We start from the raw sequence: 22,423 nt of genomic DNA on the forward strand, positions 1-22,423 counted from the left end.
CATCACAGGGTTATTGTGAGGATCAAATGAGGCAATATTTAACAGGTGTTTTATTGTTTCTTGGTATCTTGTGTATTCATTAGCTTCCAGTTGCCCAATTCTAATTTTTAAAGAATTATTTTCTTCAGTAAGCTTTTGTACCCCTTTTTCAATTTGGTTAATTCTGTTTTTCAAGGTTTTCTGTTCCATGGATTTTTGTGCCTCTTTTACCACGCTGTTGATTCTCTTTTCAAAATTTTCTTGTAACACTCTCTTTTCTTTTCCCAATTTTTTCTGTGTCTCTCTTATTTGATTTTTAAAATCCTTTTAAAGCTCTAACAGGAATTATTGTTGGGTCTGTATCCAGTTCACTTTTTTTTTTTTGAGGTTTTACTTGTGTAGCTGTTTTGACATAGTTTTCTGGGTTTGTGTCTTGATCTTCCCTGTTACCATAGTAATTGGTATGGCCAGGTTCTTTGTTGTTTGCTCATTTTTCTAGCCTTTTTCTCGATTTTTAACTTTGTGTTACAGTTGGGCTCTGTTCCCAGGGTGGAGGGGGACACTGTCCCAACTTCAGACCTTTCTTGTTCCTGTTTTCAGGGTTAACTCTGGAAGTCTAAAGGTTTTTGGTTCTTCCAAGGTGTTATGATTTAGGGAGAGTTATGGTAACTCATCTCCTGGTCTGTGCTCTAGTCTTTGCCCTCATTCCCCTCTAGCCACCAGTGCTAGCCCTTCTGGTCCTGGGACTATGACTAGTTCCCTTGCCTACCTACAGCCACAGTTGCTAGTGCTCACCTCTGTCTTGGAATTGAAACCAGGGGCCTTACTCTGCCATGAGCAACCACTGGCACTCCTCTCTTCCCTGTAACCACAACCTGGGTCCCTGCTCCCTGCACTGCAAGTGCACTCCTGTTGGCCCTGGAACAGTGACCAGGAATTATGTATGGGCTATGTAACGGTCCTGAGCCCAGCTCCAGCAAAGGGTTCCCCACCATCTTCTTCAGACCAGTAGGTCCAAACCCCTCACAGTCAGTGCCCTGAGAGCTCCTAAAGCTGCTGCTGAAGGTAATGTAGCAGCCCCCGAGGTATGGCCTGCACTTCCAGGACCCAACACCACCTTGGTCAGATAGATCTTTCCTTCTGACCTCCTAAATTGTCTTGGGATGGAAAATCGTTTCACTCAACTTTTTGTCGGTTCTGCCACTTTAGAATTTGATTTGAGATGTTACTTAGGGTTGTTTGGAGGGAAATTTTGGAGTGCTTGGCTGAATTTTATCAGCTCTGCCTCCCTGCACTCTCCATTTTTAATATATTCACCCTAATAAGAAGTTCCTAAACAACCCTGAGCTTAGAAAATTATACAGTCTAAGACTTGACGAAAATTTCCCCAGGTTTAGAATGTGAAATCATTGGGTTGCACAAGATCCTTAATAAATCCACTGAAATGTCATTCTCTTTCCATCGTGATCAAATGGGATAATGGATGAGAAAATATTTTGTCAATTCTAAAGTCCTGTACTAGTATGATAATTTTTTTATTAGCATCATCTGCATCCTCCTCTAACTACAGGTGTTTTTGTTTGTATAATTTAAGGCTTTTGTAATTCCTCAGTCTACCCCAGAGCCTGATTTCTTCTTTGAAGTAAACCTCTAGGCTGATAGGGCTTATGTCTTCTTACAGGGCATTACATCATTTATAATTTTAACAATGAATGTGTCTTATCTTCCTCCCTATTATTTTGAACTTCACAGTATGAGTAATGTTCAAAGTACAATTACTTGAGAATATTAGGTCCCAATTAATGAGCTTATGACTAATCTTAAATGAGCTTAAATGGGCTTAAAATAATGGGCTTAAAAAGACAAAATTGAAATGCAGTTTACAGTGAAAAAGAATTTTTGTAATTTGAAACAGGAAGTCATATTAAATAATTGATTTGTATATGCTAAGAATGACTGGTTTTATGGCAGTGATCTATCTCTTTTTTACTCAGCAATCTAGCAGCTTTAAAGTTAATTTAGTGTATAAATGAAGACAATCTATTTCCAGTAAATCTTCATGAGGAGCCCTAAGTGAAATAGCTAATTACCAGCAGATTTTCCTAGCATGCTGTTAAACATTCAGTCAATCTCAGGAGATACCTTTTAAGATGAAAATGAAGAGGAACAAGTACCAGAAGTATGAAGGATGCTTATACTTGATTGTCTATTTTTATATAAAATACATTAAGGTCTGTCTCTAAATTCAAATATTTTTAACATTACATGGGGAAATGCAATTTCCAATAAGCATAACATCTGTATTCATTGTCATCCTAATGTTGTGGAAAGTGCCAGGCTTGAAGTCAGTGAGAGACCTGGGTTCAGACTCTGTCTTCAAAATCTTACTAAATGTACAATCATAGAGATTTATATGATATAGAGATGTATAATCACTGAGAGCTGGGGGGAGAGTCACAATGTGATGGATGTGATTTATTGCCACGTCTGCTTGACTGATTTTGTCTCCATGGAATCTTCCCCAGTAGGCCTCTTCTCTCTGTACACATAGCCATTGTCTTGCAAACCCTTCTCGCTTCTCATATGGGCTACTTTAGAGTCCTCCTTCCATCCCTTCCCTTCTCCAGTTTACACTTCCCGTGGTTGCCAAAATAGTCTTCCCCTAGGATAACATGTAAACTTGCCTTGGCACTTGGGGGTCTCTACAGTATAGCTCCCATCTACCTTCCTAGCTTTATTTCATAGTACTCATGCCACGAACTTTGATGTTCCTGTCAGATTGCTCTGACAGTTGTTTCTTGACTTACCTTCTTTCTCCATGCATTCATAGGCATTGTCTCCTGTGCCTGGGATACTCCAGACTCCTCTCCACCTCCAGTGACCTTCCTTCATGGCTGAGGGCAGGTGCTAACCTTCTCCACCAAACTGTTTCTGACTGCCCCCTCCCAAGACATCCTTTCCCTCTTTAGTTTTCCATACACTGCTTACTTATTCTTACTGTGCTGTACTTATTTACATACTCCTCTTGGAGGAGTGCAGACTCCTGGAGGGAAGGGACTGTTTTGTGTTGTCTTTAAATCCTCCTCATTTCAAGCACAGTACCCTGTACAGAGTAGGCACCTAAATAAATGCGAATTGAATTAATGTTTCCTGTTAAGTTTAGAAAAAAAAGATTAGTCTTAGAGAACTTCTAAGGATATTTCTTTCCTGAAAATAATAGAAATTTAGCAAACTGGAACCCCAAATACAGCCACTTTAAAGATGATTATATTTATATATCCAACTCAGTTGGTATAGATTCTTTCCCTAATCAGATTGTAATGAGCCCTCTTTGAAGGACATGTTAAAGGCACCAAGTTTTAGAGCTGGAACCAGCTGGAGGGGTCACCCAAGCTAGACTCTTAGATAATTTAGAAGCCCCTTACAAATTCTGTGAATTAATGGTCTCCATGAGATACATGCTAATGAACAGTGTACAGTTTTTGAGGGAAAACATAATAAAAGAAAAAGTGGTCTACATTTTAAAAAATGTTACAACTTCCATGGGCATTCCTGATTCAAATGAGATCAGTATTTTACTCACAACTCATTCTTCATCTCAATAGACAATTTGTGGACATAATACATATACATATAGATGTACATGTGTATTTATAGATAGAGATCAGCTGCCAGTGAGCCTTCTGGTAATGATGCTCTCTGCACCAAGATTGGTTTTCAAATGACACAGTCAGTACTATGTGCAAAGCCTTCCTAGCAAGGCATGACCTTTCAGAGCTTCCATTCTTCTGGCATAATCTTTGAGAAAGTAGGATTTCTTCTGCACCACAATGTAGGTTTTAGAGTAGGGCTTAGTAAAATAGTATTTCAGTAAAAGAACCATGTGGTACGTAAAAAAAAATAAAATGGCCAACTAAAGTGACTAGTGTAGTGACACAGACAGTTTTATGACACCAAAAGAGGTAAATTGGACATATTACTTGGTGATGTAACAGATAAAACATGTGGAAAATGTGCTGGATTTCTGACCATTACAGATATCTACTAGAGAGACAACTTCAGTTCTTTAATGAGTAGTTTTCCTTACATCAACTTTAAATCAAGTCAGCAAGCATATGGTAAGTGTCTACTGTTCTTCCAGGCACTGGGTGAGCAGTGAGGATGTGAAGAAGGGTAAAAAGCAAAGGAGCTCTCCGTCTAAGGGCGGGCCACCACATGCAAACCACCATGGACAAACAAGATGGCTATTGGGGATAATCAGTTAAGGGAAAGCACTGCCATTAATGGCTTTTAGAAAAGACTTCTTGGAGTTGGTGGGATTTTAGCTAGTTCTTTGAGGAAGTCAGTGAATCCCTGAGGCAGATGAAGAGGGGGAGAGTCCAGCATGGGGTACATCCAATGAAGATGTCCAGAGTTAGATTTTTCCCCCAAGGAAAGTGAGGAAACCAAATCAGTGTTGTTGTTCAGGCTTTTCAGTCATATCTGTGTCTTCTTGACTCCATTTGTGATTTTGTTGGCAAAGATACTGGAGTGGTTTGCCATTTCTTTCTCCAGCTCATTTTACAGGTGAGGAAACTGAGGAAAACAGGGTTAAGTGACTTGTGCAGAGTCATACCAGCTAGTAAATGACTGAGGCTGGGTTTGAGCTCAGGAATATGAGTCTTCCTGCCAGTACCAACATGCTAAGCCCTGTGGCGCCACCTAGCTGCCCCCAAATCAGGAGTACAGTCAGCAAATGCTGTAAGGAGTTCAGGAGAGATTGGTTGGACTAGTGAAGGCACATTTCAAAGAGAAAGTGGGATTTTGGTGGGGCTTTCAGGGAAGGCTAGAATGTAGAGAAGCAATTTAGAGGGGACTCAGAGATTACAGCGAAGGGGAATGGCAAGCAGAGACAGACTGAAATGTGGCTTACCTAGCCAGGCCCTCCTTGCCTCTCAGTCTCTTACGTGGACTTCCTGCATCCTGCCTCTCCCCTCACCACTTCATCTTCCACATGCCTTTAAATTGATGCTTCTAAAGCCTAGGTGTGAGCATGAAGGACCCCTGCTCCAGAAGCTTCACTCACTATTGCGTCTAGAACAGACTATATAAACTTCCTAGTTTCACACCTAAAAGTCCTTACAATCTGCCCCCACCTCACTTTTCAAACTGATTATATTATACCTTCCCCCCCCCCCTTCATGTACCCTGTGTTTTGGTCAGGCCCATATGATAGATCCTATCTCCCTCCTCAATAGCTTCACACAGGATTCGCTATGCCTGGAATGGTCTTCTTCCTCACCTCCACCTTTTAGATCTGTGGCTTCCCTCAAGTCTCAACTCAAGAACTTCTTCAAGAAGCCCTTCTTAATTCCCTCAGTGCTAGTACCCTGCTCTCCCAACATCGAGTATTTATTTTGAATATATCCTTTATTTACATCTCTGTGAACATGTTTTATCTCTCTAGCAGAATGTAAGCTCTTTGAGGGCAAGACTTCCTGCCTTTTTTGCTCACATCCCTAGCACCTAATCAAAGTACATGCTTGGCAAATGCTTCTTTGTTGATAGAATGAAGTGTTCCTCACTTATGACAGAGAGGAACGTGGGAATATTGGGGGAAAATAAAAAGTATCCTGGGGTTCGATCCTTTAGCCTTGCTAATAATTTGTCAGAGCTGGGGATGGAAATCCCCTTAAATGGCTAGAGAGATTGTTGAATGGTATGTATACATCACGAATGGTAGTAGGAACATCTTTCCTACTCATTAATACAAATTCCTGGCTTTATGGCTTTTCCTTTATCAGCAGAATTTTGCTTTCTGTCCTTGTGTCCTGAGGCTGAAGTATACTGATATCAGTAGAAGTCATATACAAAGGAAGACATAGATAAATTCAGACAGAGCGTGACATTATACTTCTGAGTCAGTTTTATTTACAAGGATGGAGAGACCACTCTCAATTATGAGGTTAATCTTCTTGGTACTTTCTATGGATTAATCTTGGGTCAGTCATATGCAAGTTTTTCATCATTAGGCATGCCTCTTGATTATACTTTATTGGGGTTTGAAATTTTCCCCAAACACATTTACCATCTTATGTTAGGGGCAGGATCTTCTTTCTCTCTTTAGATTAAATTAGAAGAGGCCTCCCTGGAAGGTACAATTTGATGTCTTAGCATTTTGCCAACAGCCAAAAAGATTGTGTGGAGTTCAGAATAGGGCCCATTCCTTTTGAAATCCTGACAATGTAGAAATAAACAGTTCTTCATTCAATGAATGTATGGTTATTTTATATATTTCACCAAAACCATAATTGAAGCCTAATATGTCGTCTATCCTGATCATTTCTCCCTTTTTCTCTGTTCCATTCATGTCCTAACTACTGGGTGTCTTCATGCCTTATGGCATCCTGATTGTGAGCTAGTCCCAACGTATAACAAAGGCATACAGCTTTTATATTACTGGCTGATATGACTTGGAAAAAGTCTCTTAAGTATCAGAACATCTGGAACAGACCATGACAAACTGTAAAACCATAAATTGTAGTTTTGTAAAGGAAGGAATTTGTAGTTATGAATAAATAGTACACTGTGATGTCTAACTTTTATGATATCTAATTATCATGTTTCTGAACTCAAGCATCTTTGGTTTCTATGTTCTTGTCTTATTAAAAATAATACCTTAGTATATAAAATTCTAGGATTACTTATTTCCCTGATATATTTATGCCAAAACAAATTGTAGAATGTTGGATCTCAACTTTTTGAAGGGGGTTATGTTTGTTTTCTTGAGAGTATCCAAAGTGTCAAGATGGTCCTTGCCAAAGTCTCAAAATCTCAGAATTAGAGAGCTAGAAGGGAGCTCAGTAGCAATCCAGTTCAACCCATGCCCAGAAAGAATCTCTTCTCTGTCATGCCCAATCATTGGTCATCTAGCCTCTACTTGAAAATCTCCAATGAAAACTAACCCACAGCTCTAGAATCAGCCCATTTCACCATTGGTAAGTTTGTTAGCAAGTTTTTCCTCGCATCCTGCCGTAATTTACCCTTTTGAAACTTAAACCTATTGTTTCTGGTTCTATCCTCTGGGACCAAATGGAATGTCTAATTCTTCTTCCACATGATGACTAATTTCAGGTACTAGAAATCACCTATCTTGTCCTACCTGAGACTTCTCTTTTCCAAGTTAAACATACCCAATTCCTTTAGCCAGTCCTCACATGACTTGTTGTCAAGAATCTGGTTCTTCCCTCTAGGGACAAGTCTTCTACACAATAATTCTTCAAATATTTAAAAACAATTTATTCTTCTATTTCTTCAACACTACTTTTCTTCCAGCGGCATGAAATAGAGACCCTTTGTCTTCCTAGTTTTTCTCCTCTTGATGCTTTCTGGCTTATCAATGTCCTTTCTAAAATATGGTACCTAGAACTGATCATAATGCTCCCAGTGTGGTCCAATTATTTTCTTCTTAGTCTTGAACATTATACCTGTTTTAATGTTGCCTGAGATTAAATTAGCTTTCTTGACTGCTACAGCACAATTGACTCACATTGAGTTTTCAGTCCCCTGAAATCATTAGATCCTTTTCAAGGGAACTGCTACACTTTCCTCAGTCTGTATTTGTGAAGCTAATTTTTTAACTTTAATATACAATCTTATATTTATCCCTGTTACATTTCATCTTATTAGATCCAAACTAGTGTTCTAGCCTGTCACTATCTTTTTTAGAATGTAATTTATCCAATGTGTTAGCTGTTACTGCCAGCTTTATTTGATCTATAAATTTAAAAGGCATTCTTTTTTTTAATTGAAGTAATTAGTAAAAATTTTAGATAGCATAGGGCCAAGCATAGATATCTGCACCAGAGACCCCTGTCATACATTCTGTTCAAGTCATGACAACATTTCCCTATTCTTCATATTTAGCTGAAAGTAAGATCTTCTGTCCTTGTCTTTTTTTTTTTTTTACTAATATCTTCCTTGGACCACTACTATGGTACACTATTTGTGGGAGTCAACTCTAGAATGACTGTCACTCTACTTCTACCTTGAAATCTACACTCAACTTCATTTCCTTTCTCTTACTAACCTTTTATTTCACCTTGACTTTTAAACTTGTCCTATCATCCCTTAGTTATCTTACTACCTTCTCCTATTTCTCTTCCTTTTGCTCCTCTTTGAATTTTTCCATACTTTCTCTTCTTTTATCTTAAGTCCTTTTCCTTAAATCTTTTACCTTTGTTAATCCCCATCAAGTCATTTCACTCAAGTCCTCCAGTTTAAGCCCTTCTCCTTTTTCTCTTCTTTCAGTGTATTTCCTGAAGCCCTCCCAGTTTTTTCCTCCCCAAATTCAGTCTCTGACCGTCACAATTCATTTCCTTCTGCTTAATTGACTAGGATTTGATTTTCAATTTAATTGAAATTTAACTGTAAAATGTATTTTATTTCAATTGAAAACATATTTGAGTATTTTAGAGTGTTAAGAGTTGGAAGGTATCTTAAACAGCTAGTTCAACTTCATTTCATAGAAGAGAGAACTTGACTCCCAGAGAAGCAAGTGTGTTAACCAGGAGTTAGTTGGTAATAGATCTATAGCTAGAACTCAAATCTCCTAAGTCCCAATCAAATGCTTTTTTCCACTACGGTTAGCATGTATGCTGACAGAGAAATAAAGAATCATTGTGACTTGTAAAAGTTTGTCTAGAAGAGGTAAATTATTTTTGTTTTTAAAATTAAAAAAAGAGAGAGAGAGAGAGGAAGGTTTCTAAACATGTAAATCATAGAGAATTTTCAGGAGGATAAAGAGAATTTCACAGGATAATAAAGCATGGAGAGGCTGGACTTATATGAAATGAGGGATTCATTGAAGTATCAAAGAGTCGACATTGATGTAGAGAAGGGCAAAAGACAGGATTTGTCTTAAAAGAAAGAGAAGTTAGATTTGTAAAGGGGGAAAACCTTTTAAAGCTATGTTTATAAGTTCAGATTTGAGACAGTTTTCTGGTACAGTACCTTGACCATATTCACAGTAGGTATTTGGTGGCTCTGTGCATGAATGAATGAGTTATTCAGCAGACAACAAGAAGTCACTATAAATAAATATCATATAATGAAAATAGTGCTTGAAGTAGAAAATTCTGAATTTGTATGTAGATTAGATTGGAATGGTTACAAAACAGGAAAATGATAAATGCTGGAGAGGATGTGGAAAAATTGGAACACTAACACATTGCTGGTGGAGTTGTAAACTGATCCAACCATTCTGGAGAGCAATCTGGAACTATGCCCAAAGGGCTATAAATAACTTCATATCCTTTGACCCAGCAATACCACTTCTAGCGTTGTATCCCAAAGAGATCATAGAAGTGGGAGGAGGACCCATATGTACAAAAATAATTATAGCAGCTCTTTTTGTGGTGGCAAAAAATTGGAAATTAAGGGGATGCCCATCAATTGGGGAATGGCTGAACAAGTTATGGTATATGAATGTAATAGAATACTATTGCGCCATAAGAAACGAAGAGCAGATGGACTTCATATTTACCTGGAGAGGCTTATACGAACTGATGCTGAGTGAGAAGAGCAGAACCAGGAAAAATTTGTATGCAATTACAGACACAACATATGTGTGACCAACTTTGATAGACTGGACTCTTCTCAGAAATGCAGGGCTATAAGTAAACTCCAAAAGACTCATGATGGACAGAGAAAGAACTAGAAAGAACAGAGTTTGAATTCAGATTGAAGCAAACTACGTGCTCTCTTTCTTTTTCTTGTTTGGTTTTGTTTCCTTTTTCCCATTGTTCATCCCACCCGATACAATCCTTCTTTATAACCTGACCAATGTCTAATGTGAAACTATCTGCAGATGCTATATTTGATTGTATGCTGCCATGGGGGGAGGAAGGAGGGAGGGGAAGAAAATTTGAAACTCAAAGAACTGGGAAACTGAATCTTGTAAACTAAAAGTAAACAAAAAAATTAATAAAGACAAAAAGAAAAAAAAAAGATTGGAATGGTTAGAAATGCAAGCTGGGAATACTAAGAAAACTGTTTCAGCAACCCAGGCAGAAGGCAGTAAGACCTTACCTTGACTACAGTTAGAGAAATCTATTGAAATGAAAGTTCCAAGGGCTTTTGTTATTGTCTTATTTTCTGTGGTATCCAATACAGTTTAACATTATATCATTAGAAGTCATTAAGCCTGCCCCAAGTCTCTTCCCTTGCCAATCTATCATCCATTCAGCCACCAAAATGATTTTCCTAAACCTCAGGTCTGACTGTGTCACTTCCCTACTCAGTGGCTCCCTAATTGCTTCTAGGATGAGATACAAAATACTCTTGTCATTCAAAGCCCTTCATAACCTCATCTGTTCCTGCCTTTTCAGTCTTCTTATACCTCACTCCCCAACACATACTCTGATCCAGTGACATTGGCATTTTCTCTGCCTGTGCCCCAAGCTTGCAATGCTCTCCCTCTTCCACTCTACCTACAGACCTCCTTAGCTTCCCCTAAGTCCCAAATAAAATCTCTTTTACTGGAAGCCTTCCCCAATCTCTCTTAATTCTAAAATCTTCCTTCTGTTAATTACTTCCTATTTCTCTTGTATGTAACTGGTCCTGTATATATCTGTTTGCATGTTATCTCCCCCATGAGACTGTGAGCTCCTTAAGGACAGAGTCTATCTTTTGCATCTTTTTATATCCCCAGTGCTTAGCACTGTGCCTGGCACATAGTAGGTACTTAATAAGTGTTTATTGATTGATCATTTAGCATTTATTAACCACTGAGTATGTGCCAGGCACTATTTTTAGTGCTGGGGATACAAAGAAAGGGGGGGGGGAGGGAGACAAACTCTGCTTTCAAGGAGCTTGTAGTCTGATGGGGAAGACAACATGCAAACAAGCTATATTCAGAATAATTTGGGGATAATGTCAGAGGAAAGTGGCAGTAAGATTAAAGAAATCTGGGAAAAGGCTTCTTGCAGAAGGTGGGACTTCAGCTGAGCCTTGAAGGAAGCCAGGGAGTCTAGGAGGTGGAAATGAGGAGAGAGAAATTCAAGGCATGGGCAACAGTGAGTGAAAATACTCAAAAGTTGGGAGATTTTTAAAATTCAATTTTATTTTTAGGTTCAAATTCTCTCCCTCCCACCTTCCTTTCTCCTCCTTCCCATTGAAAAAGCAAGACCAAAAAAATCTGCTACAAACATGTATAGTCAAGGAAAACAAATTCCCACATAGGCCACATCCAAAGTGGGGGGGAATATATCTATATATCTATCTATATCTATATATATACATCAATCTGCACTATGAATCTACCACTTCTCTGTTCAGAAGTGGGTAGCTTGTTTCATCTTTAATCATCTGTAATTGTATTTAGTCATTGTGTCAGTCAGAGCTCCTGTGTCTTTCAAAGATTTTTTTTTTACAATACTGTTTTTATCGCATAATATAATTTTGCTCATTCTTTCTCTTTCCTTTTCCCCAGTCCCAATGTATTCCTCTTCCCCATTCTTTCCCATTCTTCTTTTAAGATCATCACAACATAAGGAGACTCACTTCAGGCCCTCTGTCTAGTTAGACTGACACCTGATTATACATACATTAGCTCTCCATATAAACATGTAATCCTTGTTTAGTCTTTTGCTCAGGTTAATCTTTTTATCTTTGTCTTGATTCTTGTGTTATGCCAAATTCTCTGCTCTGGCTTTTCATCAGAAATGCTTGGAAGTCCTCTATTTCATTAAAAATCCACTTAATTTTTCTTTTGTTTACTTTAACATTTCCCTCCTATATAGTTATCTCAGTTTTGCTAAGTAAGATATTCTTGGTTATAATAAGTTCTTCTGCCTTCTGGAATATCAGATTCTAAGCTCTACATGTCTTTATACTGGTAGCTGCTAAATCTTGTATACTTAAATTGTCCTTCCTAATTGTTTGCAGTATTTTTTTCATTGACATGGGAGCTCTGAATTTTATCTAAAACATTCCTGGAAGTTTTCATTTTGAGGTTTCCTTTTATATCTCCTTTGTCTTCTAGTGTAAGAGATCTGGACAATCTTATAATTTCTTGAAATAGATCTAGTATTCTCTTTTTGACAATGGCTTTCATGTGACCTAGTGATTCTGTCTCTTTATCTGTTTTCCAGGTTAATTCTTAGGAGATGCTTTATATATATTTTTTCTTTTTTTAGTCTTTCAACTTTGATTTGACATTTTTTTTTAAAGCAATTGGGGTTAAGTAACTTGCTCAAGGTTACACGGCCAGTTATTTCTGGGTGTGGTGCTAAGTATCAGAGCCCGGATTCAATCCCAGGTCATCCCGACTCTGGGGCTGGTGCTCATTGAGCCACCTGGCTACCCCTTGATTTGACATTTCTTGATGTCTCATAGAATTATTAGCTTTTATTTGGTCAATTCTAGTTTTCAGGGAATTATTTTCTTTAGTAAGTTTTGAACCTCTTGTTCCAAGCTGTTTATTCTCTTTCTATCTTTTTTCCCTTTCCCTGACTTCTTTTCCCAGTTTTTCCTCTTCTGTTCTCACTTGGTTTTTAAAATAGTTCTTTATCTCTTTTTTTTTTTAAGCTTCACTTTGTCACTTCTAGGAATTCTGTTTGGACTCGCGCACAAGTTATATTTTTCTTTGAGGTTTTACTTTTAAATATTTTACAGTCATTTTCTTCTGGATTTGTTTCTTAAGCTTCCCTTTCATCATAATAACTCTTTATGGTGAAATACTTTTTTATGTGTTTATTTTTCTAACCTGTTCCTTGATTTTGGACTTTATGTTAGAACTGGGCTCTTTATACTTCCAGAGGGAATGTCTGAGCTGAACTTCTCTCGAGACCCTTGGGTCCTTCTGCTGCTTTCTTGGGTCTATTGGATATTTGTTATACCAAGCTTTTAGGGATAGCTCAGGCTAGGAAACCTGCAAGCTTTCAGTGCTCCCAAAGTGATGTGATCTGTGATGAAATCTGCTCATTGCCCTCCTGGTTTGAGCTTCTATAAGCCCCTGACCTGGGTTTGGGTCTCAGCAAGACCTTTACTTTCCCCTGGTCAGAAGTTTCAATAGACTGCTGCTAGACTCAGCCACAATTAGCCTGCTGGGAGGCTCTGTAGGCTGAAAGCCACAGAACCACAGGTTCCCCTTTAGTTCAGGAATCTTGTCTTGATTATTTCACTGTAGACTTCAGCCACTAGAACTGAGTTGCTGTTCTGCTCCTGGGATCAGAACCACATAGCTACTTTTTGCTTGTGAATTTGTTCCTCACCCAGTCCATAGCTAAGGCCAGAGATCTCAACTGTTCCTCTCTGCCACCCTTAGGCTCTGGCCCCCTCCTTATTCTGCCTGGGAACTGTGACCCAGAACTAGGTAGTGAGCAATTGAGTTGCCAGACACATCCTTTCCCATGTCTTGCACTAGTTTAGGGGTCCCCTGGGACTTCTTCTTGCCCCAGAACATATTCTAGTCTTCTTTTCAGTCTCTGGGCACTTGGATGCTCTGTACAGCATGTTCCTGGTCAGACTTTGTCTCCAATGCCACAGACCTATTTGTTTGTCTTCTTATGGAACAGCACTGGAATAATGACTCACTGATTTTTTTTTTCTTGAATTTCCTAACCAGGATTCAATTTGGTGCATCTTCTAGCTCTTTGTAGAAAAAATGGTGAAGATGGGGAGCCTGGGCTGTACCTTTTTCTGTGTCTCTTACATCTTGACTCTACCTACCCTGGAGAACAGAGTTTTTACTATCAATTTTTGCTCCTAGAACAAGTAGCTAAAAAATGTAACTGGGGCAAGTAATACGAAATATGCTCTTAATTTACCTTAAAAAAAAAAAACTACTTCAATTGCTCTGTTGAGGTGGAGAGAGCAAGACACAAATCTCCATTGGAAGAGACCCTGGGATGCCATCCTTTCCGAGAAGATAGAAACTTGGGGCACTGACCTGGTAGAGATAGGAAACCCTAGGGGAACATGAGTCTACTGCTAAAGGAGGGAATGAGAAGGAGCTCACTTGGGGTGTGGTTGGGGGGGGGAACAAGTACCATGTAGTAATTTATTTGAAAAATTATTCTTTTACTAGGTGCTAAGAGTTGTTTCTCCCTACAAAAGGGTCCCAAATTTTGAGATCTAGGGTAAAGACCCATTTGTCCTGCCTTACTTATGGCTGTTGGACAAACAGAGACCATGGTAGAAATTGTTGTATGTCAGCATGAAGCTACAATTTTATTTGCCATGTTTTTAGGTATTTTCTATACAATTAGTAAACAGTAATCTTCAGTAAATAAAAAAGAAATCAAAACACAAATTGCTGTTATTTCAACAGGAACTACAATGGCTACAGGAGTCTTGTCGCAAAATGAGCAACTTTACTACTCCTCTGTGAACAATAGTGTATATACAAGCATGAAAGGTAATGTTTCTTTAATTCATTCTTTGTTATTTTTGGTGTATAGGCTATAGGAGTTTCAAAGAAAGAAATCAGCCTGAATAAAATAAAAATAAAAGAGAAGACCCATTCAGCCATATCTTAAGTTGTACCTTAATATTTGTTTTTCTTTAATCTACCTCTTACTTCCATTATAACTTCTGTCTTGAAATACTAAATAGAAAAGATGGCCTTTGAGAAAGAAATTTAGTAACAATATCTGCTTCCTGTATCTTCCTCTAAGAGTAAAATTATGCATTTTCCCCTCTAATCAAATGCCTGTACATGACTCAGCCCCCAATTTCCTTATTATTCACTGGGAAGTGTCTCTTTTCAAGCATCCCCCACATTTAACAGCTCTCTAACCCCACTCTTGCCAAATTTCTTATTCATGCTTTTGTCACCTTCCCCCACTACTGGGATCCTTTCTCAGGAAGAAGGCTCTTGACGTCTACCACCCCAGGCTCACTCTCTCCAGGTTCCCACTTGCACTTGGCCCCGGGGTCTCTGCTTTGTCCACTATCACTCTGAATTGAATTGTAGAGAATATATAATAATTTTCTCAGCAAGCCATGAGCCTTAGAATTGGAAGGGACCTTAGAAATCATTTAATTGGGAAACTAAAGCCCAGAAATTTTCTAACTTTTCTGTTCTAGCCTATTATTCCTAGAATGCTAGGATTTTCTAAATAGTTAATACTGTCTAAGGCAAAAGAGATTTTGATTTAGCCCTAGAAGGGACCCTAGAGGTCATCTAGTCCAACACTTTGATTTCATACATGAGGACCCTGAACCTCGAGAGAGAGACAGACTTCCCAAAGTCACACAAGTGGTGAATGGAAGAGCAAGGCTTTGACCAAGTCCTCTAACTTCATATCCAAGAGTCTTTATGCTGTACATTGGGTCTGACATTATTCTCTTGGCTTCAGGCCACCCCACATAACAATAGCAGCCATGCCTATAGCTCTTTATTATCTCATTTTATTCACAGAATGACCTGCAAGGTAGGTGCTGTTATTATCCCCATTTCACAAATGAGGGAACTGAGACAGACTGAAATTAAGTGACTTGGCCAGGGCTACACTGCCAGTACATATACAAGGCTAGATTTGAATGCATCTTCCTGACTCCAGGTCCAGCAGTCTTATCCACTGTACCTGGTTCCTACATCAACCCTGGAGATGCTTATCTCACCTTTATACCAAAATTCCTTGTTCTTTACCATATGTTTTCCCATAGTTCAAACACTGTTTATAATGCATGCCATGCATTATAATCACATCATACTCACTGTCAGTTCTTACTCATTGGTTCTACTTCTTAAGTAAGGTCACGTTCACTGATATTCTCTTAACGTTTTGGTCTAATCTTACGAATGTCAAGGCAGTTAGTAACAGCCATTTTATTGTTCCCTTGCCACCTAGTCTGCTATTCCTCTTCAGCTTTCCTTGGATAAGAGCCTCAGCTCTTGTCATCTACCAAAAGGATGACTTTTTCCCATTTCCAAACTTGTGGCCTCTCGTGGTCCTGCCCTCTTTTTTCCCTGGAGCTGACCCTGGCTTATTTTCTCTGCCAGGAAACAAAGATGGTTAAACCTCAGGTACCTACAACAAGTGTCTCCCACAGCAAATGGCACTTTTGAAGTATCCCTCTCAGTGGTACAGATGTTCAGGGTTTCTTTGAAGGAATCCAAGCTGTAGTGAGAGCTGAATGAAAATTCATAAGATTGAAGGAGAAGCAGTGAATAGAGCACTGGCCCTGGAGTCAGGAGAACCTGAATTCAAATCTGGCCTCAGACACTTAACACAAAAACTAGCCGTGTGACCTTGGGCAAGTCACTTAACCCTAATTGCTCTCCCCCCCCCCCAAAAAAAAAGATTGAAAGAGAAAAGCAAATGATGATTTTGGAGGCTGCAAACCTGGTTTTAGCTTCTAACCATGTTACATGTGTGACCTCAGGGCAATTCATTTCTCTTCTCTGGGCTGCACTTTCCTCATCTCTCAAAAGAGGTTAGATTAGATGGTCAAAGGTTCTGTCTGCTGCTGGATCTGTGCCCATTTCTAGTGGGAGTCCTGACCCTTGGTTCCTGTAGAAAGTAAATTGCTGGGATGTGTTTATGCATTGTGCTATTCTCTTATATTTTGTTAGAATGTTAAACACATTAAAATGTAAGGTTATGATTATTAGACTTTTGGTTTCCCTCCTTTATTTCTTTTGTATTGATTTTTTTTTTCTTTTTGGTAGGGGGGAAGGCAGGGCAGTTGGAGTTAAGTGACTTGCCCAAGGTCACACGGCTAGTAAGTGTTAAATGTCTTAATCCAGATTTGAACTCAGGTCCTCCTGACTCCAGGGTCAGTGCTCTATTCACTGCACCACCTAGCTGCCCCTTTTATATTGATTTTTATCCTCTTTCTTTTTTAAGCCAGGACTTTGTCACTGCAGTTTGTTTTGCTTACATTACTTATGCTAATCTATTTCCAAAGACTCCCTACCTCTCAATTTAACTGCAATACCCTAAGTTCCTTGAATTTACTTAAATTGTTCATTTCCAATTCTTTTTATTTATCTATTTCTTTCTCTCTTTGGCCCTTCTCTTTCACTATCCATACAAATTTAAAAAGTCCAACATTTTCCTTCCTACTTTGTCTCTAGCTTCTTAAATGACCTCCTTTTACAATGCACTTTTCCAAGAAATGTTCCTTTGCTTTATTCTCTTCCTTATTTTTCTTTCCTTTTAGTCTATTCAGAGTTTTTTCTCCAATTTATGGACTATACCCTTATGTGTTCCTTCTTTATTCTGTGTCCCTCAAGAAAGGAGTGTGTCTAGTGGGCCAAATTTGAATTCAGTCTCTGTCCCATTTTTGTGTTATTGTACAATATACAAATATGTACAAACAAGCTATGTATGGGATAAATAGGAGATAGTTAATAGAAGGAAGGTCCTGGAATTGAGAGGCTAAGGAAGGCTTCCTGTAGGAGGTAGGACTTATAGGAAGCCAGGGAGGTCAGTAGTTGGGGTGGAGGGGGGAGAGTGATCCAAGCTCAATGGACAGCCAGAGAGAATGCCCAGAACCAAGAGATGGAGTGTCTTGTTAGTGGAACAGCCAAGAAGCTAGTGTCTGGATGGACAAATACAAGGTCAAGGGTAAGGTATAATAAGGCTGGAAAGGGAGGAAGCAGCAGGTTAAGAAGGGCTCCTCACAATGAAATAATATTAAATTCATATATACTAGTCCAAGGGCCTTAGAGGTGAGTGATGCTAACCTCATTTTATAGATGAGAAGCTGGAACCCTAAACAGGTTAAGAAACTTTCCCAGGGTTGTTGTACAGCTATTACGTGTCTAGGTGGTACAGAAGATAGGGCATTTGGCCAAGAGTATAAAGGCCCTGAGTTCAAATCCAGCCTCAGACGCTTACTAGCTATGTGGCCCTGAGCAAGTCACTTAATCCTGTTTGCCTCAGTTTCTTAATCTGCAAAATAGGGATAGTAATAGCATCTGTCTCCCAGGTTGTTGTGAGGATCAAATGAAGTAATATGTTGGATATCATTATTATTATTCAAGGTAAAATTTGACCCCAAGTCTTCCTGACTCTCAGGTCAGCATCCTATCCACAATACTACCCTATTCCCCACTTGTTGGGTACATGGTTTGTTTCCAGTTGTTTTTTTTTTTTTACTATTACAAATAATACCTCCACGAACATTTTTGTACAATTAGTTATTTTCTGTTGTTAATCTTGTTAAGGTATTACCCTAAAAATAGGATTACTGCATAACTTCCTCTAATTTGAAAAAAAGAAAAGAAAAAGTCAAGTCTTTGCAAAATTATTTCTTGATTCAAAAACATCTCACTGTAATACAGTTAAATAGCAATGAAATAACTGCTATTTGTCTAAGCATACTGTAAGTATGCTCTCTTTTGAGATTCTAATTTAAATTGAAGTTAGTATGTACAAAACTCTGATGTATTCACCATTAGCATCCACGCAGAATAATCTTGCGCCGGATTTCTCATGAAAGAGCACGGGCATGTAACGTCACAAAATTAACCACAAAGCATCTGAAAGAAGACTGAAAAGGAGCAAGAAAGCACAGGGTAGTATTTATGTTATTCTTAGAAATAGGAAATAACCCCTGGGAAGTAATGTGAGTGAGTTTTACAGGATATTATGCTTCAGAAATGTATAGTTCATAGGTGGGCAGATGGTGCTGATAATGTAGTCCCTGCATGATCTTATCTGTGTGAGCATTCCCACCACTTGTGCAGATCCTCCCACAGACTGATAGCCATCCCCATACTCTTGTCATGTGTAATTCTTGGCCATGAATAGAGGAAGCACCTACAATGCTGAAGGTCTTAAGCTGGATTGAGAAGACTTACACACCAAGCAAGAGACATGATAGTCCTTCTGACCCCTGTCCTGCTTGCACCACATCCAGCAGGTTGCATTCCATTCTGGACACTAGGTTTTATATTTTTAACATAATTTTTATTTATATCCTTTATTTTTATATCATTTTTTTTTGGAGGGGGGAAGGTAGGGCAGTTGGGGTTAAGTGACTTGCCCAAGGTCACATGGCTAGTTTTTGTGTTAAGTGTCTGAGGCCAGATTTGAACTCAGGGTCTTCTGACTCCAGGGCGGGTGCCCTATTCACTGGGCCACCTAGCCGCCCCTCTTTTATTTTTATATCCCCTTCATTTCTCAGTATAACTCTCCCTCCTTCCAGAGCAATTTTTTGTAACAAAGCATAAAAGAGTAAAAACAAAACAAAACAAAATCTAGTTTCAATAAAACTAACTCATATCTGAAGTCTGACAGTGTGTGCATCAGTCCACAGCCATAGTGCCCTGCCTTTACAAAGAAGAGAGAGGTGGTACCTTCTCATATCCCTCCTTTTCAAGCACGCTTAGTCACAGCATTCATTTTTTATTATTTTCTTCCCATTGTGTTTTCTGTTTACATTGTCATAATCACTACAAAATTGACTTCCCTGTTCTGCTTACATCATTAGGTATCAGTTTCTATGTTTTCCCCTGGCTTCTCTGTATTCATCGTATTTACCCTTTCTTATAGGAGAGTAATATTCTTTTACATTCATTTACTCCTACTTGTTTAGCCATTCCGAAATTAATGGGCATCTTTTGTCATGTAGTGTCAGAGGGAAGGCATAGTGAATAATGGAGGATAGTTAATAAAAATATTTTTGCCATAAAAGAATTTGATTCAGCCAGCTTATCAGAAACAGTAGCTACCTCTCCTGAACTCCTTTTTTCACTTTCTCTGAATCTTCCATGCTTCCTTGTATGGTAACTATTAGTTGTACAAACTATTAAAAGTGGATCTTGGAGTCAGGAGGATCTGAGTTCAAATATGACCTCAGACACTTAATAGCTGTGTGACCCTGGAGAAGTCACTTAACCCTGATTGCCTAAAAAATTTTTTTTTGAGTGCTGCCATAAGCATTGTTGTGTTCTATGGAATTATTCTTTTTGTCATTGACTCCTTCAGGGTATTTATCTAGCAGTGGAGATTTGATCCTGTAATACTTAAAGCCTATAATCTCAAGGAGTTCCTGAACAGAGGGAAAGAACCCATATAAACCATATCTTAACCTATTTTTCTCTGTCCTCTCCTCAGTATGTATCTTATTGCATAATTATTTTCATGCTGTCTTCCCTCGTTAGAATGTGAGTTCCTTAAAGTCAAGAACGGTGTTTTTGTCATTCTTTGTGTCCTCAGTGTTTATCACAATGCCTGGCACATAATAATCACTTAATAACTATTGTTGATATACTGTGTTAGTCTTCACACTGAAATCCCTGAATATCAAGGTAAATATTGACTTAGAGGGTCTTGTGAATTTATTCATAAGATTCCTCATCTTCACCAGCTGCATTGTGGTCTGTTTGCTAGCATTCATTTTGAGTACTGTAAGGAGAGATGAGCCAAGTATCCTGTGAAATATTTGTTTTTCATTTGGGCATATGATTAGACCAATTCCTTTATTTGTCTTTAATAGAAGAACCTATGAACTATTTTTCCATTTAGTTGCTACTTTCTATATCCTGGCTTCATTTAAAGCAATATTTTCAATATGAAAATGATCCACTTCCTTAGCTAGTTTACCCATTTCTTGGCTGTTGGACAAATTAGAGTGCCAGAATTTAGAGGAATGTTTTTAGACAGTCTAAAAACTGATTCTTAGCCTCTCTACCCCCTTCTCTGATACTCTGCCACCATCACAGTAGAAGTAGAACAATGTTGCATGGGGACACTTTTAATCAATCTCTTGTCATGAGTCATTTTGGTTAAAATGATTCATCACCTAGTGTTCAACTTTATGGCAATGAATTTTTCCAAATTAAACTACCTAGTCTTGGACAGTCATTCACTGGAACAGGACTTGAAGCCTTTCCAGCTTGGTAGAACCTAGTAGGGCTTATGGTCCACTGTCATAGCCTTCAAAAACCCATCTTCTTTGCTGGAATGACATTCTGGAGTGCTTGTGGAATCAGACAGCAAACATTATTAAGTTCTTACCATCTGCCAAGCACTGGGCTGAGTTCTGAGGATACAGAGTAAGGCAAAAGATAGTCCCTGATGTCAAGGTGCTCACAGTCTGATGGGGAGAATACAGCATGTAACCACCTCTGTACAGACAAGATATAGACAGGATAAATTGGGGGTAGTGTCAGAGGGAAGGCATAGTGAATAATGGAGGATAGTTAATAAAAATATTTTTGCCATAAAGGAATTTGATTCAGCCAGCTTATCAGAAACAGTAGCTACCTCTCCTGAACTCCTTTTTTCACTTTCTCTGAATCTTCTATACTTCCTTGTATGGTAACTATTAGTGTACAAACTTATCTCCACTCCTAGACTGTAAGTTCTTTGAGGATGGGGAGGTCATATCTTATTCATCTTGTGTCCTGAACAGGTGGGGAGATGGAGTAGTGCCTCTTTCAGGTCATAATCTGTTACCATAGAGTACTATAATGTGTTAACTTGGACACTATAAGTGAAAGCTGCTTAATTTAAGGAAAAAAGCACCCTCCCTGATCCATGTGTTTTCAGCTGGCTTCCTTAAGGGCTTTGTCAAAGAACTATGTTTCTTGGTTAATCAAAAGTGAATAATCTGTAACTGCACAGTCTAAACTATTCTACACATCCTTTTGTATTCAAATGGACTCCTTATCTTTGCTTTTTTAGAGGAAGGGGATGTGGAGAGTTCCTCAGTGTGTCTAGAAGCAAATAATGGATAATATATCCTAGAACTTTTATGTTGGAAAATAGAATGCAACCTTATTGAGAGGCAGTGTGGTAAGCTGGAAAGAATGGAGTCAGAGGACCTTGGTTTAAATCACAATTTTGCTACTTACTATACCTGTGTTTGTATAACCTTGAGGTTATATCACAACCTCTCTGAGCCCCCTCATCTGTAAAATGAGGAGTTTCACTAGAATGACAATTGAAGGTCCGCTAAATCTATGATCCCATTTTTTACTACAAGAAGCAATAGGTTTCAGGGGTGGCTAGGTGGTGCAGTGAATAGAGCACTGGCCCTGGAATTAGGAGGACCTGAGTTCAAATCCAGCCTCAGACACTTAACACAAAAACTAGCCATGTGACCTTTGGCAAGTCACTTAACCCCAATTGCCCTCCAAAAAGCAAAAAAAAAAAAAAGTTATAGGTTTCCCAGCACTTAAGTTCTTAACTAGAAGCTGGTTGAATATTCATTAGAAATGTTATAAGGAGTCCTAGTCATACATGGGTTGATTATAGGTGACTTAAGTAAGTCCCATCTAGCTCTGGGATCCTTTGAAGAAAAAGCCAAGGACTTCATTCAGTGGTGGTTGTAATTTTTTTTTCTTTCATTACATCTTTCTCATCTTAGAGTTCTCAAGTTTTTAGCTTCCCCCTCACGTAGTTCCTAAAAATGTAATCCATGGCGGACTTTTGGAAATGTGCCTGTCTAAATCAAGAAGGTATTAGTTAAGTATCTTTCTCAGTTTCAGTGGCAAAATGCA

The 22,423-nt window shown here is 38.6% G+C and overlaps 1 protein-coding gene across 3 annotated transcripts in view; it reads left to right on the top strand.

Annotated features, from left to right (window-relative positions):
* Positions 1 to 22,423, top strand: part of PTPDC1 (protein tyrosine phosphatase domain containing 1) — a 77,025-nt gene that overhangs the window by 35,500 nt on the left and 19,102 nt on the right. Inside the window, exon 2 of one of the 3 annotated variants that reach the window (XM_069083759.1) lies at positions 14,291 to 14,377. The exons of 1 other annotated variant lie outside the window; for it this stretch is intronic. In XM_069083759.1, the coding sequence (XP_068939860.1) occupies positions 14,299 to 14,377 (79 nt within the window). In that variant the 5' untranslated portion in view covers positions 14,291 to 14,298. Of the gene's footprint in view, positions 1 to 14,290; positions 14,378 to 22,423 lie in introns of those variants that run through there. One more of the 3 variants, XM_069083760.1, reaches the window with a different exon arrangement.

This window comes from Petaurus breviceps, unplaced genomic scaffold, assembly GCF_028583685.1.
Source record: "Petaurus breviceps papuanus isolate PSGF00001 unplaced genomic scaffold, PetGlider_PUasm1.0 174, whole genome shotgun sequence".
In the NCBI taxonomy this organism is placed as follows: Eukaryota; Metazoa; Chordata; class Mammalia; order Diprotodontia; family Petauridae; genus Petaurus; species Petaurus breviceps.